The sequence below is a fragment of the Mixophyes fleayi genome, chromosome 4 (genome assembly GCF_038048845.1).
Source record: "Mixophyes fleayi isolate aMixFle1 chromosome 4, aMixFle1.hap1, whole genome shotgun sequence".
NCBI classification, from domain to species: domain Eukaryota; kingdom Metazoa; phylum Chordata; class Amphibia; order Anura; family Limnodynastidae; genus Mixophyes; species Mixophyes fleayi.
The window spans coordinates 301,868,715-301,885,082 of NC_134405.1; the positions used below are offsets into that span (position 1 = coordinate 301,868,715).

At 40.5% G+C, this 16,368-nt stretch overlaps 1 protein-coding gene across 1 annotated transcript in view; it reads right to left on the reverse strand.

The window, feature by feature from the left end:
* Positions 1-15,817: 15,817 nt before the first annotated feature.
* The window catches only part of LOC142152868 (histidine--tRNA ligase, cytoplasmic-like), a 37,109-nt gene continuing 36,558 nt past the window's right edge, over positions 15,818-16,368 (reverse strand). Inside the window, exon 14 of the mRNA XM_075209904.1 lies at positions 15,818-15,958. Within this exon, the coding sequence (XP_075066005.1) occupies positions 15,905-15,958 (54 nt within the window). The 3' untranslated portion in view covers positions 15,818-15,904. The remainder of the gene's footprint in view (positions 15,959-16,368) is intronic.

Here is a 16,368-nt window from a genome sequence, read left to right on the forward strand (position 1 = left end):
TTATTTTTTCCTTGTTATAATTGTATTATTTTTGTCCTTGTTATAGAGCTTTTAATTAATGTATTCTACCGTTTCAGTCTATTAATAATGGTGGGACTCATGAAATCTCTGTTGTATTCCTCTTAAATAACATACGGTGCATAAAGAGAAATCACATCACCACAGTAACTAATATTTGATTAAAGTGTATTATTAGTAAACCCATTTAGAAAACACATTTTTTCTTTTACCATTGACAAGTTCCAATATCATCAATTTATCAACTATCATCAGCAACTTTACTGAAGAAAACATTTTTTAATTGTTACATTATTTTGAAGATAGAGAAGACATAGATCTTTCGACACACTTTCCTGGTATTTACAATGTACATTTAAAAAAATAATCACCTAATTAAACTCAATATATGTTTTTTATTATTTCAAAGAGAGCAGAAAATTTATTTACTTAAAACAACAAATTCAATAATAGCTAGTCTACCTCTAATATCAGAGTGTTCTGAACACCATCAAGTGAAACTTGTCAATGTTAATTTAAAAAATTTGTAATGTCTGATAAATAAAAAAAAAAAATCATATTTAATTTTCTTAAAAACGTTCGGTTTATATCAATATATCATTCATATAATAAAATATGTATCTCTGTATCCTAAAGATTATAAAACTATTCCAGTGTTCTTTTTTAAGTTAATGCCTCGTAGTGACATCACAAATTTATGCTGAAATTACTGTAATAAACTGAAATCAACCAGTCACTCCAAAGGACTAAATTCCAACAGTCTACCAAGACACCCATAGACCCTCAAATATTTCTACCAATGATTATTATGGCTAAATCATTGTGTATTAAAAAACTACAATAAAACATATACAGTGAAACGTTTTCCTTCTCGCCTGCTATACCCTTTGAAATATTAAATTAAAAAGATAACTTAAATTTGCTTTTGACTATAACATATTTTAACTTCCATCCTCCCTCTAACATATGATCTGCCGCCTTTGCCCAAATAAATAACAAGTGGCAAAAGGCATTTTATCAAATATTTTTCAAACCATTATCCGGTTACTATAATTTGGAATCTTTTTAACACTGGTGACTCTAATCTGTCATATGTCCCACACCATTACAGATTAAACAAAGAAAGATCTGATTATTTTCAATGATTGGAATCTGCCACTTCATTGGCTTGCGCATGTCCCATAAGTCTCTTTTCCTTTCCCATGATTCCCTGCAAATGTATTCTATGTTAAAACAAATGCTTTAATTGATCTATAATTTTCTAATACAGACTATAAAATAGGTCTCTTATCTCAATGATCATAGCCACATCTGTATGTATAGTAGCAACAGAAATATCATCTGTATATTGCAACAAACATTGTCTTTTCAAATCAACCACAATGCCATTTTCATATAAAATGTCAGTATCAATAGTATGTCAACTTTTTGGCATACAATAAAAACCAAAATATTGGAATGACATTATCCTCAATGTACCCTCAGAGTCTAAAAAGACACTTACCAGATGACTCTTGACCACGGGTGAGTCAGTTAAAAAACCTACGAGCCTTATATTCAGGGGCTAGCTGGGTTGGGGAGCATTTGCACCCTGGGCCAGTCCCTTTTTTCCCTTTAAGATGTTGCCTTCCCCTCCCCCCATGCTAATATTTGCCTGCTAGCTCCTGCATGTATTCTCAGCATTAGGGCATAAGCCAAGACAGACCATGGTAGATACAGCTGAGCCAGTATCCAAAACATATTTCCCCATTACTATTCTGGACTTCCCTCTCAAATATGACCAGTTATCCTTGCTCTAAAGACAAACAGTGAGGGATACACCTCATCATGTAATCTTAGTTTTCTCTAATTTAATCTATCTGACTATAATTATTTCTCTATTGTTCTTCATTCAATATTTTCTAAATAGTTACCACTATGCACTCTTGAATTTATTTACTTCTAGCAATAAACTTCTATAAACCAATGTCTTCTCTTTTTTTCTGCACAGAAAAATGCAATGCCACAATATTGCATATTCAATTCAACACTTGGCAGTAGATTTACTAAACTGCGAGTTTGAAAAAGTGGGGACGTTGCCTATATCAACCAATCAGATTCTAGCTGTCATTTTGTAGAATGTACTAAATAAGTAATAACTAGAATCTGATTAACTCTGCAACTGACTCCCCACAAAGCAATATCATGCTTGCTTCTATCAACCTGCTGCTTAACCCACTCCATGCTTCAGTACACTTTCCAAACCAGAAAGCACAAGACTTACATTTTTAAAGTGAAGGCTTATCTGTGCATATGAGATTTTCCCCAGGTGTAGCTGTGCCAGGATCACTCACAATATTTCACCTGCCTAAGTAACCTTCTCCTTTTAAAGCCAAATTTCCAGATGCCAGGCCCCTTATCTTAGGCTTGATTACCAAAAGACTCCTTTTGAATTTTCAGTACATGATTTAACAAGTATCAACGCAATGGTAGTTAAATGAGTATATAACGTAGAACATACATTTCAAATACAACAGAACTGCTTGAAACCATTAATGGTTGAAAAATGTTGTGTTCTAGCAATGTCAGGTATCTGAGTGAGTGATAGCTTAACAATATTGTATGTTAAGGTTGTGGGGGTAGGGTTAAAGGTAGACAGGAGGGTGAGTGGCCGGACCCCGGAATTGATGCCGCTGGTGGTCTAGAGCAGGCCTGTCCAACCTGCGGCCCTCCAGATGTTGTGAAACTACAAGTCCCAGCATGCCCTTCCAGCTATCAACAGGTTGTCTACTGGCAAAGCATGCTGGGGCTTGTAGTTTCACAACACCTGGAGGGCCGCAGGTTGGACAGGCCTGGTCTAGAGTATGCTAAATTCTAAAATTGTTGAATGTACAGTTATAAAGAGAACAATATTTGAAAGAAAAATAAACAAAATTTGTTTTTAAGAAATGTGTTCACTCGACTGGTCAGTTAAAAATTTTTTGGGTTCACTCTACTGGGCAGTTCACTTCATCAGTCGTTCACACCAGATGTCTACTGTATCAACTTGGGGTAAAGGAAAACAATTTTTTTATGAAGATAGCACCCTAAAACAATTACCTAATTATGTACTACGGTTGATATGTTCCATTTTAATTTTTCATAATTAATATGTTTCATTTTCATATTTTTAATTTCAAAGTGAAAAACTGACATTTTCTTTGATAACATTTTTCCAGGTATATGTCTTAGAAAATTTAAAGATTTTAAATTTGTGAATAATATTTATCAGGTGTATAAATTTTATTTTATGGTGTTTTAGATAATAAAATAATGAACAAATTGGAGCAAAAATATTTATTCTGAAATTTATTTTAGAACCCTGACTTTATCTAGTGTTATTACTGAAAATTAACCTAAAACATGATTACCCTATTTTAATTGCTTCTGTAATCCAAATTTCAACGCGCCGTCACTGGTACATATATATTTTTTTTATTTTTAAAATCCTAAGAGTTTATTTAAAAAAAAAAAGACCACCGCCGGAATATAGCGTTGACGACATTCTTAGGGCCGTGAATGACATTATTAACAAAAACTGTATATATCGTCAAGCAGCTGCGTGGTATGGTACCTATACCTGTAATATATGATCAGATGTAAACATCTATGTTTTTTAAGTATTAAGGGGGGTATTCAATTGATAGCATTAACGGGAAAAAACGAGCGCTCAAAAAATCTTAGCGTTAATACGGTAATTACTTGCGAAATTTCAGCTCGCAGCCCCTTGAGCGGCGAGCTGAAATTCCGCGAGTAAACTACCGTATTAACGCTTTTTGAGCGCAATATTACCGTATAAGCGGTAATATTTTTTGAGCGCTCGTTTTTTCCCGTTAACGCTAACAATTGAATACCCCCCTAAGAGTTTAAAATAATCTTTTCTTTTGCCCCACTCTTTCTATTTTTAATAAAATTTGATGGGGTAACTGTAAACTACTATACTTAAATATTTTTAACAGAGTATATTAAATTCTATTACACAATAATGATTAAGGCAATTTAAAAGCATTAAGAAAAAAATACTTTTCAGGATTCCTAGAATGCCTCCAGAAAGAAATGCTCCATTGGGCAGAGTGTCTGATACCAAAACAAAGGCAGCAGCAAGAGCAGCTGAGACTCCTCAGCAGGCGCAAGCTGAAAAGCAGTCTGATCAAGCAAGACATGCTGCTGCTAGAGCAGCTGAGACTCCTCAGCAGTCACAAGCTCCAGTTGCTGACCAACAAGCAAGACAGACAGCTTTAAGATCGAGAGCAGTCTGATCAAGCAAGACAAGCTGCCACAGGAGCAGCTATGGCCCTACAAGTTGCACAAGCTAGAGGCAACAACAAGCGTGAAAGGCAAGCAGCCACCAGTGGTCCATCAGAGACTCCTCAACTGAGGCAAGCTCGAATTGAGGCTGGCTGTTCTGTAGTGGCTGCAGTCAAGCTGACAAAATCAACTGCAACATGGAAGCCTTTCGGTATAATCCTACACTCAGGTAATCAGAAAACTGCAGTTACATTCGTGGGAATGACTGCAGGCTGCACACATTGTGGTGCACCTAAGTGTAAGGCAGAGGCAAACAGGATGTGTTGTTCTAATGGAAAGGTTAAACTGCCTCAACTTAACAACCATTCTGAGCCTCTAAAATCTTTGATGTGTGGGTCTTCTGCACAGTCAAAGCATTTCTTGGAGATATCAGGAAATAGAACTCCTGCTTTCATATGACCTCTTTTGGGGTCAACCATGAGGTACGAGAACCTAGTTTTATGCCAACATTTAAGATCCAGAGACTAATTTGTCAACAGGTGGGGTCCCTTCTTCCTCTTCCCAATGAGCAACCACAGTTTCTTCAAATGTTTTCCCTTGGTGATGAGCTATCTCAAGCTAAGAAATGTTGTAACAACATTCCATGCACCCAACTTGATACTGAGTTGGGGCTGCATCACATGCTTCATCAGCACAATGCCTATGTTGAACTTTTCAAAACTGCAATAGAAAGAATGCCCACTGAAGAGTGGATGGTAGTTATTCAAGCTAACAAGAGACCTAATGGAGAGCATGAGCATCGATACAGTGCACCCACATTGTAAATGAGGTTGCCATTGTCATAGTTGGTAACGAATTTGAGAAGAGAAATATTGTTTTGCAGACACAGAACAATGAGCTACAGCGAGTGGCAGAGACCCACAGGTCCTATGATGCTCTCCAATATCCACTCATCTTCTTGCAGGGAGAGGATGAATATCACTTCTTCATTCCCCAGACATCTCAGGACGGAAAACCAAATTGCAGGTAAAAAAGTATCCTGCATGGACTTTTATGTCTACAGGTTGATGGTTAGAGTGGGCATGTCAAATCACATTCTAAAAGGTTTCGCGGCTCCGACCATTGCCAAGGCAACAGCCAAACGCCAAAAACAGCTAACAGCGCGCTCTGGCATTTCTGAGCAGCCGGGCGCATGCGCTGCAACCATACAGTCTGTGGGCTAATTAATCTAAGTTAATTAGGGCATTATCTACCCCTGTGTTCGGTTGCAGGGCTATGCCCTGATTGGTCTATGGCACTATTTAAAGCAGGGAGGGCTTAGCCTCCCTGTCGGTTATAGCGTCCTAGTGTGTTACTTGTGCTGACCTGCTCTGATATTCTGCTGGACTCCTGTTTTGACCCTTCTGCCTGTTTACTGGCTTTTGCCTTATTGCCTGTGCCCCTTACCTTTTGGCCTGAAATTGGGATACTGCTGATTTGCTCGTAACCCCGACCCTTGGCGTGTTTTCTGACTATTCTACCAAGCAAGTGACCCCTGACCTCGGCTTGTTCTCTGGATACGTTGTCTGCTGCCGGCCCTCAAACCTTGCCTGGTCTTCACTCTGCTTTCTGCCATAACTCTCTATTCCTGGGTTCTCCGCAGCCGGTACACATCTCACAACCCTCCGTTTGTCTGCAGCCAAGTCTGTCCCCACCACTAGGGGCAACCGTGAACACCAGACTTTCGGAGCAGACTCCGGGTTTTGTTGTACTGGCTGGAGGGGTTCCTAACAGGAAGGCCTGGCATTTTCATTACCTTCAAATGCAATCCTCCATGGCCAGAAATACAGTTATTGCTCTTCCATGGACAAGTTCCTACTGACAGACCTGACTTAACAGCCAGATTTTTCCGACAAAAACTCATAAAGTTGATGAACATCATCAATAAGTATCATGTCATTGGTCAGCCTTGATGCTTAATGTACTCCATTGAGTGGCAAAAAAGAGGTCATCCACACACACTTTAGATTGGCTAAAGGAAAAGATAAGGCCTAATCACACTGATGAAGACATCAGAGCAGAAATACATAATGCTAGGGAAGATCCAGGTCTTTACGACATTGTTGTAAAGAACATGATTCATGGACCGTGAATGTTAAACCCAAGATCTGCCAGCATGCAGGATGGTGTTTGCACTAAATAATTTCCAAGACAATTAATTAAAGAGACTCAGACCGGTGATAATGGCTACCCACTTTATCGATGGAGGCAGCCAGGGAATGGGGGCTTCACGGCAAAAATTTAAATAAAAATCAACAGCATCACTCAAGAAATTGAGATTGATAACAGGCGGATAGTGCCATACTCACCACTGCTATCAAAGATATTCCAGGCCCATATAAATGTCGAGTACTATAACTATGTTCAGGCAATTAAGTACATCTGCATGTATGTAAATAGAGGCTCAGATCAGGCAGTCTTTGGTTTGCAACATTGTGAGAGGATTATTGTAATAACTTAATACTAACTGGGTCGCTACATTAGCCTCAATTGGCTGTATGGCGCATCTTCAGTTTCCCTATTCATGAGCGATACCCGGCTGTCGCGTACACTTAGAAAATAGCCAGCGAGTGTACTTCACTGAAGAGAATGTACAGCAGAGAGTGCTGCAGTCTCCAAACACAACACTAACTGCATTTTTCCTTCTTTGCCAGCAAGATACATTTACACAGTCTCTCCTGTACTCTGATGTCCCTAAGTATTGAGGCCGTTAACATTGATAGAAAAGATTTTTAAAGGCATGGCGCTGGATGGGTGTCGAATCTCGCAAAGGTAAACTAATGGCTGAGGAGGAAGGTGTAATTAATTAGTCCGTCCCTGAGATAAAGAGTAAAATACAGGCCAGTAGTAGGAAAAAAGCCACAGAGAAGAAAGAAGAGAGGAGGAGAAACAGTAAGCCCAATTGGCCAATAACCCTGAGTGAAGTGAACCCATAGAGGGTTCAAAGACATAGTGGAGAAGCAATGCATAATTCAATGAACAATATCAAAGGTTGCGTGGGGGAGTAATCCTAAGCCTGAGGAGGATAAGTGCCAGGACCGGAGGACAGACAAAAAATTCTTTAGAGAAACATAATACCAAACCAAAGAACAGTGTGTAAAAGATATGATGACTTTGAATATTGCATTAAACAGTTAGACAATTAGGTGAGGGAAAGGAATAAGGGATATAGGTGGTGTGGGGGGAAGGGAAGAGGGAACGAGGAGAGAATTTAAGGCAACATGATATAACAGCTTTTAAAGAAGAATAATATAAGAAATCAAAATATATGTTATACTTAATGCGATGGAAGCAAGAGGAGTGGAGCCGTAATCAGTGACTAAAAGTCCAATTACTCAAAGTGGTCCACCTGTGAAAGTAAAACAGATGAAGAACAAGCAACAAATGTCAACAATAATAATTAGCACGTCAGGGTGGAGTAGCATCCCAGGCCCGGCGGCGAGAGGTACGAGACCAATCAGGTTGTGGGGGAGATGAATGTTGGGCCCTTGGAGGTGTAGACTGCAAGGTAGATAACGTGGGAAGGATGTCCAATTTGGCAGGCAGATCGTGTCCTTGGTTTTGGGTTTTAACAAGATGAGAGGAATTGGCCACAAAAACCTGGAGCTGGAAAGGTAAGCCCCAGTGATAGCGGATGCTGGCGGAGTATCCTTATAACAGGCTGTAAGTCTCAACGCTTCTGGATCATTGTTGAAACAAGGTCCTGAAACAGCTGGATGTCTATGTCTCGAAAAGAGAGAACAGACTGATCTCTGGTTGCTTGTAGAATGAAGTCCCTGGTGCAAAAATAATGCAAGCGAACAATAATATCCCAAGGAAGTTGACCAGTAGTGGTTTTGGCTCTCAGGCCTGATGAGCCCGATCCATAAGGCAGTCTGCATCGGTGAGATCCGGAAGGATGTGAAGGAAGAGGCCTTTAACAAAAGCTTGAATTTCTGCCGGCAAGAGGTCTTCAGAAACATTTCTAATGCAAATACTATTGTGGCAGGAGCGTTTTTCAGAGTCCTCTTTTTCTGTTTCAGGGACTCAATTTTGTTGTGGAGTCAGGATAGCACCATCTGAGAGTGGCAGAGATCATCTGTTTTTGATTTCAGGGCGTCTGTCCTGTTGCCGAGTGAGTTCAGTTCGGTATTAAAGTCAATGACTGCTTTAGAGAGTTTTTGTTGGAACGCCACTTTTACCCTCTCAAGGAGATTAGTCATAACTGCTTGGATCTGAGGGTCCAGTTCCACCTCAGAAAGTAGGAAGGGGCCCATCAACTCTTGGTGGTCTGTATGAGGAGGAGAAGCCTATGATTTAGATCCAAAGAAGTTGGCCGAAGACCCAGGTTTCTTTGGTTTGGCAGACGTAGTAAGATTGACAAAACTATTAGGCCGCTTGGGGAAATGGAGAAGGCAGAAGAGGAAGAAGGTGAAAGGGAGGGGAGAGGGACACACACTGTGTTCAGCTCGTATGAGAGGGGTCCGCCTGAGTCCAGGCCAAGTGGAGATGATCACATGACCTTTATATGTGTAGTGAGCAGAAAATTGAGGCCAGTGTTCGGAAAGGAGGTCTCAGGTATGAAACAAATGAGTGCCACTGGTTTATAGCTCTTGGTGGTCCGACAATCGAAGCACAGGGACAGCCACAATGTGGCAATATTGCGATAGGAAGGATATGCCATAGAAGTAAAACAACATATTATACAGACCGTGGCTGTGGGCTGTTGATGTGAGTCACATATGCATCCAGCAGTCAGCACTCTAGACACTGAGGTAGAATGGAGGCTTCTGTTCAAGTGGATAGCTGCGCTGGGAAGGTGTAATGTAACCTCCAGTAGGAGATAGATGCACAGGTCAATAGATAAGAGGCAGCTGGGTTTGTACCAATAGACTGTCCCAAGACACTGACCTGGTAGCAGCTGGGAGAACAGTAAATAGAGCCTAAGGTCGAGTTTCCTGATGACTAACTTAAGCAGAGGGTCAGCACAGGATGATACCCTTTATAATCAGCTTGAGTAGCCCACAAGGTCCGTTGGGTGCAGCACCGTTCAGTTCTTGGTGGCGTGGAGACCCGACGGCTAAGACAGAAAGTTCGTAAGTCCCAAGATGTCCGGTTCAGAAGTGCCGGAGGGTCACGCACAGGAGACCCAAACGAGTGGCCAAGGACACCACACAAGTTAGCTGGGTCAGCCGGGAGCCCGCGAGGGTATCACTGGAGGCCACCGCCAATTCAAGGAGGCATCACGTTGGTCCGTCTGTTCTTGTCAGCCACGGTGGTCCAAGGTATGTGGGAGCCAGGCGCTGAAGAGGGGTCAGGGACACCACGTCCGGAGTCCTGGAATGGTCTGGAAGTCGGGGACACTTCAAGTGTAAATATATCGTGGGTCATCGCTGGTGTAATTCGGCTGCTACAAAAAAAATAAAAGGTGCCAGGTAGTGGGGGGCAAAAAATGCCGATTAACAAAACAGTTTCTAGCTGTCACATAGGCCAAAACATGCAGATGGTAGGCGATTTTAATAGCTGTTGTAGTGAGCTCACAGAATATCCATCCACCCAGTATGGCTGTCAAGCCATTCCCCCCCCCCCCCCCCCCCCCCCACACACACTAACAGATGTCCCTAAGTATTACACTTGGGATGCATCAAAGAAAGTTTTTAAGTATTGAGTACAGGGAGCACCAGTTCCTGGCTTTGATGGAATAAGGGTATGTGACGTGCTTGCTGAAATTACACTGTACATCCCAATAACTTTGTGTGCTTCTTTCTTCGACTTCTTCTCCACAATGTGTAAGGGTCAACTTCCTCTGAAGCCTTGAGGATCGTCAATAGGCGTGTCTAAGCAACATATAGGGAAGCATGTCAGGTAAGAGGATTGCTGAAGAGTGATGTGCACTGGGATGCAACTTAGACTGAAGCAGCAGTCAGCCACTCATCAGCAAGTCTTAAAGCTATTTGCTAGTATGCTGACAACTTGAGGTCTCTCAAATCCCGTGCGAAACTCACAATGAATCACTCTCTAACGATGTTCTGTTGCATGCTCGCAGATAGAATCCTGGATTGCAACTTAATCTCACCCCTGCCATGTTTAACCAGTCTTTAGTTTTGCTGGAAGATAAAATCCTGGCAATGGCTGGAAAATCTCTGAATTAGGTTGGTCTTCCAGCACCTAATGAAGCCATGAAAAACGGATTGTAAGAGAGATGCTATATGAGACAAGCTATGATGTCAACCAGTTAGAGCAGTTTATCGCAAGCAATGAGCCTCTCTTGGTCAATGATCAGAGAGCCATAATAATAATGCCGGAATCTTGAACATGGTGACCAGAAAGACAGGTGGGATTGTTTTTATTGATGAATCTAGAGGCACTGGGAAGACATTTATTATCAACTAGGTCTTGGGAAAAATTTGCCATCAGTCAAAAATTGCCTTGGCTGTTGCATCATCAGGCATTGTCACTACCTTGCTTTAAAGTGCCAGAAAAGCCAGTTCAGCTTTTATACTGTCTTTTAATCTGAAGAAGCTCCTACTTGCAGCATAAGTAGAGAAAGTGGAGCAGCCAGGGTTTTGCAGGAGTGTGTGCTTGTAAAATAGGATGAGTGCACAATGTCTCAAATTGGCACTTGATCACACCTCAAGTTCTAAAGTATAACAAGACCCTAATGGGAGGCATTGTCTTGCTTTTTGCTGGTGACTTCAGGCAGACTTTACCTGTCGTTTCAAAGGAGACTCCAGCAGATGAACTTAAATCTTGCTAAAAGCTATTGTGCCTAAGGAGACATTCTAAAAATGAGCCTCAATACCAACATGAGAGCTCACTTGACTGGAGATGCATCTTCCAGTCATTTCTCATAGCTATTACTACTTCTTGGAAATGGAAGCACAGGCCAAGACGCAAATGGCTTGATCACATTTCCAACTAACTATTGCCACATTGATAAGTCAGTTGAAGAACTAAAGAGCAATGTCTTTCCGAATATAGTACAGAACTTTAGAAACCATCAGTGCACTCTGTGAGAGAGCAATTCTTGCCTCTAAGAATGATAATGTGAACGAGATCAACCAACAAATTCTGAACAGTCTTCCAGGGAATCATTCACTTTATAAGTCCGTTAACATGGTTCTTGAGCAAGACCAAGCTGTCAATTACCCAACTGAGTTTCTGAACTTCTTAGAACCATCAGGATGCCTCCACATAACCTTTTTCTAAAAGTTGGAGCATCTATAATGCTGCTTAGAAATCTTGATGCTCCAAAGCTCTGCAATGGCACAAGGCTTTGTGTCAAAAGAATAATGACTAATGTCATCGAGGCAACAATACTGACTGGCTGTGCCAAGGGTGAAGATGTGTTTATACCTCGCATTCCTCTTGTTCAAACTGATATGCCCCTTGGCTTTGCCATGACCATAATTAAGGCACAAGGACAATTATTCAAAACTGGCATAAATCTTGAGAGCGCCTGCTTTCCTCATGACCAACTGTATGTTGCATGTTCCAGAGTTGGCACAGGTAAGTACTTATATGTCTTGGCACCTGGTGGGAAGACAACAAATATTCTGTACCCAAAAGCCTTGGAATAGCAACATTGATAACAGAAGGAGAACTTTAAACCCATCTCGCCATGTAAAAGTGATTATAAAACCGAACAGAAAGGAAAACTGGGGATTAGGGCTACTGGCGACACCCCAAAAACCAAAACGTGGGTTTGTTGGAAGAGCTGCTAATTGATAACTTAATAACTTGAAGATTTAAACTCGGGCACCGCCGGATACTTTAGATAGTTATAAAATAAATGACAGCATGTGAACACAATAGAAACGAACACCAGTTACCAGAGCTGAGCATTTTCTAAACAAGCTGACACCAAGAAGCTTTACAATTTGCCATCAATATCATTTTATAATGATCTTAAAGGGGAACTCCAAGCAAAATCTGAACTTTTAAACCTGAACTTCCCTATCCCCAACTAATAGAGTGCCAAGGACTTCCATGGTTCAGTAGATATACAATCTTACTGGTTCCTGCAATGGATGGGTCTTCTGGCCTAGAGAAATCTCATTATTGTATTACTATTATTATTTTAATATTATTATTAATATTAAAATTTACAATAGTATACTTAAATTCCAGGTTTTTGGCTTAGAAGTATGGAAAATATCAATATGGAGGTCTGTGGAAGGCTGGATATCTGTCATGAGTGAGGGCGGAATCCTCATAGTCTGATAGCTCCACCCCTTCCTCACAACACAGGGCTGGGTTATGTCCTATATAAAGTATGACAGCTCAGTCTAAATTGGTTTACTAGGAAGAAAGTGTCCGGTCTATAAGTACAGCATAACCTCTGCCAGTCCTAGTGCTGTTAAATAGGACTAGACATCCACACTCCTATCATCATCTGGGGAATATGCTTGTTGTGTCCTTTATTATATTTTTCTTAGAAATAAAAGACCCCTATTCAGCTATTTGTAGCAGATCTTTGTAGGTGGGCCCTTATAGTGATTATGCACTTTTGGACAACACAATCTCTTTAGTTAACCCAGCCCCACTGTGATAAAGCTCCTCTTGGGGTTTCCACTACTTGTCACTGTTCTTGTAACTTGATTTGTCCAAAGAGGTGACACATACATACCCTCAGTTGTAATAATTTCCTTCCTAGTTGCACGTATGGCTCGCTTATCTGTCAAATGGAGCATACATGTTCAGTAAAGTAATGGTGGAAATTTCAGACAAAGCCTTAAAGTCTATGAAATCTTGATACTGATGTGCACTTTATTTTGTAAATAGGCCATAACCATTGTTTAATACATACTTGTACAGTGCAATCCAAAATGTGGATATTTATCCAAAATCAAGTTAAACAATATTTTTTATTTGTGTAACAGACGAATAGCCCATTATTGTATAAAATATAGTGACTCTGGTGTATCACTCTCTTTTCTGTGTATTGAAAGATGTCAGAACTTTATATAGGATGTTTATTTGCTCAATTGTTTTACCAATACTACTTACAAAGTCAATCAGTTGAACATGTTGTTTTTTTATGAGCCTGAGACAAACAGTTCATTACGGCAGTGTCTCTTATCTGAACTCATTTGTTACAATAAATAAGTGTGACTTTTACTGCAGGCTTTGACATTTGTTACTCTGGTGATTTATGCCTCATAACAACAAAGACAATTTTGCAGGATTAAAGAATCTACTATTTTCCTCCCACCACTGCCCTGGAAGCCATTTCTTGGTGAACCCCAGTGTGAAGGACAGCACATTTTTAACCCTTTTGTTTACATTCTTGGCCATTTACCAAGAATGGTATACAAATCAGTGTGTGGAAAATTGGATGGAGTCTAGATCAGTTTACCAGGTACTTAATATCTGGGCAGTGGCACCTGTCTAATTTGGTGAATCTATTAATGGAGAAATGTGTGGTTTCCGGCTTCGGACCCCACCCTCCTTTTTGTTTTTTTATACTCTTTATTTAGAAAGGGGACAAATGATAAATGTTAGTCAATATAAAACATGTACACATCAGCATAAACAAGGAAAGAACAAACAGACAACCATAAGGAGCCCATTTTGTTTCTTGGGAAATAGATGGAGAACGTTCAGGCCGGAGAAACCCAAGGCGGCTCGGGGCTCAAGTCGTGAGCGGAACTAGGAGACACGGAATATTAGGCGGAGCTAGGAGTCATGGAACATTAGGCGGGGCGGAGCTAGGCAGAGAGTCCCGGCTCTCCCAAAGGTACCAGGGGGTCCAATTGAGGTCGAACTTAAGGCGTTTGTCATGTAGGTAGTAAGTAATACATTCCATGCCTGCAATATGCCACACATAGTTTTTAAGGGCCAGTAGAGTAGCAGGATTCGGGTTTTTCTAGTGGTTGCCTATTATAGATTTAGTAGCCGCGAGGATGTGAGATATTAAATTTATTAGATGGGGAGCTCTCTTCAGGCATAGGGCAGGAGAGATGGAAAGTCCAAGGGTCCTTAGTTAACGGTTGTTCTGAAATGGGAGTTGAGGACAGCCAGGACTATATCCCAGAAGGGGACTATGCGTGGACAGGTCCACCAAATATGAAGGAGTGTACCCCTCTGGCCAGCGTTCTGCCAACAGCTTGGAGTACAGGTGGGGAATATTTCTGAGAGTCTGTCAGGGGTGTAGCACCACCTGTAGTACACTTTGTATTCCTAGATTTGCGTTGAGATGGAGCTACCCACTCTCCTTTAGTAGTGAAAGGGAGGTTGTGCGATAGGATAAACTTCAGTATTTCCATTTTAACTTGACCCAGAAAAATTTGGGACCACAAGTAAATACTGTAGCTCATGGTAGCACCAACAGGGTATAAAGTTCAAGAAAGCACATATAACTTTGTATCTGGATCTGTTATTACCATCAATGGCCTGGTAAACAATGTGCAGTTGTATCATCCCATGAGGATAACTGTGACTTTGCTCATGGCTCCCATAGATCCCAATGCACCGTGCCATAGAGCTGTGATTTTGTTTGTACACATTGTATATCACTTGTTTCACCTGATCATCTTAGATTATAGTCAGTTTTCAGGAACACTGGCTGATTTTCTACCTTCATTGAATTGAAATGTCTGCTGCATGTATAAGGTTTTCGGCAGCACCATTAACATAACATATTACTAGCTGTGGGTAATATTATATTAATGTATAGTTTATATCAAATGTTAATGTTTGTGCCTCTACCTCAACCTTCCCAGTTTTCTGCTACCCCAAGTGGTACAAGTAAGGGGCAACTGATGAATTGCTGTAAGAAATATACCTACTTGTTAAGCATGAGATGATCTGCAAAACATATCTGTAATACTCTGCAGATCTACAGGAAGGTTAGTAAACCAATAGGCAAATTAGCAGTAAACAGGGTAGTGGCTGCTTTGAACAATATGATGTATGAAAATGGCTCTACCGGCTCAGGTTCTGCAAGAATACAGCTACACTTAGCTCTTCTAATTTGTACAGAGACCAAAACTTACACTGCAGAAACTTGATTCACCGAATAAAAGTGGTGAAACATACTGACCAGCTATTGTTTTAATTCTTTGTGTGCAAAATGTGAACACTGGCTCAACAATGCTATTTTATAAGTTTGGCACATTTATTTATTTATTGCCTTTTAGCAAGGGTTGCATTTGGACCTTGCATCAAAAAGAACAACAAAACAACAAAAGGAATGTCCGCCCACAATAAATGTTCACCAGCTCCACCTAACAGTTTTAAAATAGATCTTGCTGCATCATTCAGCTCCATATGCGTTTTCTACCAACTAAGCCATCTGACGACAGTCTCCATGGTGCAGCTGTCAGCTGTATTTTGATTGGCTGAGCCAGCTGGCTGTCAACAGCACCATGGAAATGTTATTGAGAATGGCCACACTTTCTAATAAACCCACTCCCACAAAACTAAAAGACAATATGTATAGTATAACAGATTTGTTATATTTTTTTTTATAAACTTTTTCAATCTAAAGAACAAATATTTGTCAGTACCCATATTTACACAGGTTTCCTTCGTTTATTTTTGACAAGTAGAACGTGTTCTCATTTCATTTAATTACTAAGTATCTGTGGAAAATATACTGTTAACTTTTGCGCTTTCGGATTTCTTCTACTAGGTTTTCCCTGGGGACATCAACCTGTTGACAAAGAAGGGAAAAAGATGTAAAATAGTGTTTGTTATTAAGACTGCATCATAAGCATGTTAGGGTAATTTTACCTCTCCTTTATCAAGTTCCTTCAGATATCAGTGAGATAAGATGCTGGTTAACCAGGAGATCAGTAATCAAGACACAGACATGCCAATGTCAAGATGGAACTGAGCTGTACTCATTTATTAGTGGGCTACATTAATACATGAAAAAGCGTTTGATCTGGTTATAGGATAGAAACACATGATTGATATTTTCCTGAGTAAATATAAACCTTCTGACAAAGCTAGTTATACCCCATTCATACTGCACCAAAATCCCGGGTTTTTGCCGGGGCGAGCTGAAACGACCCGGGTCTTGGTGCAGTATGAATGGTACAAGTGAAAAATCCCGGGTCT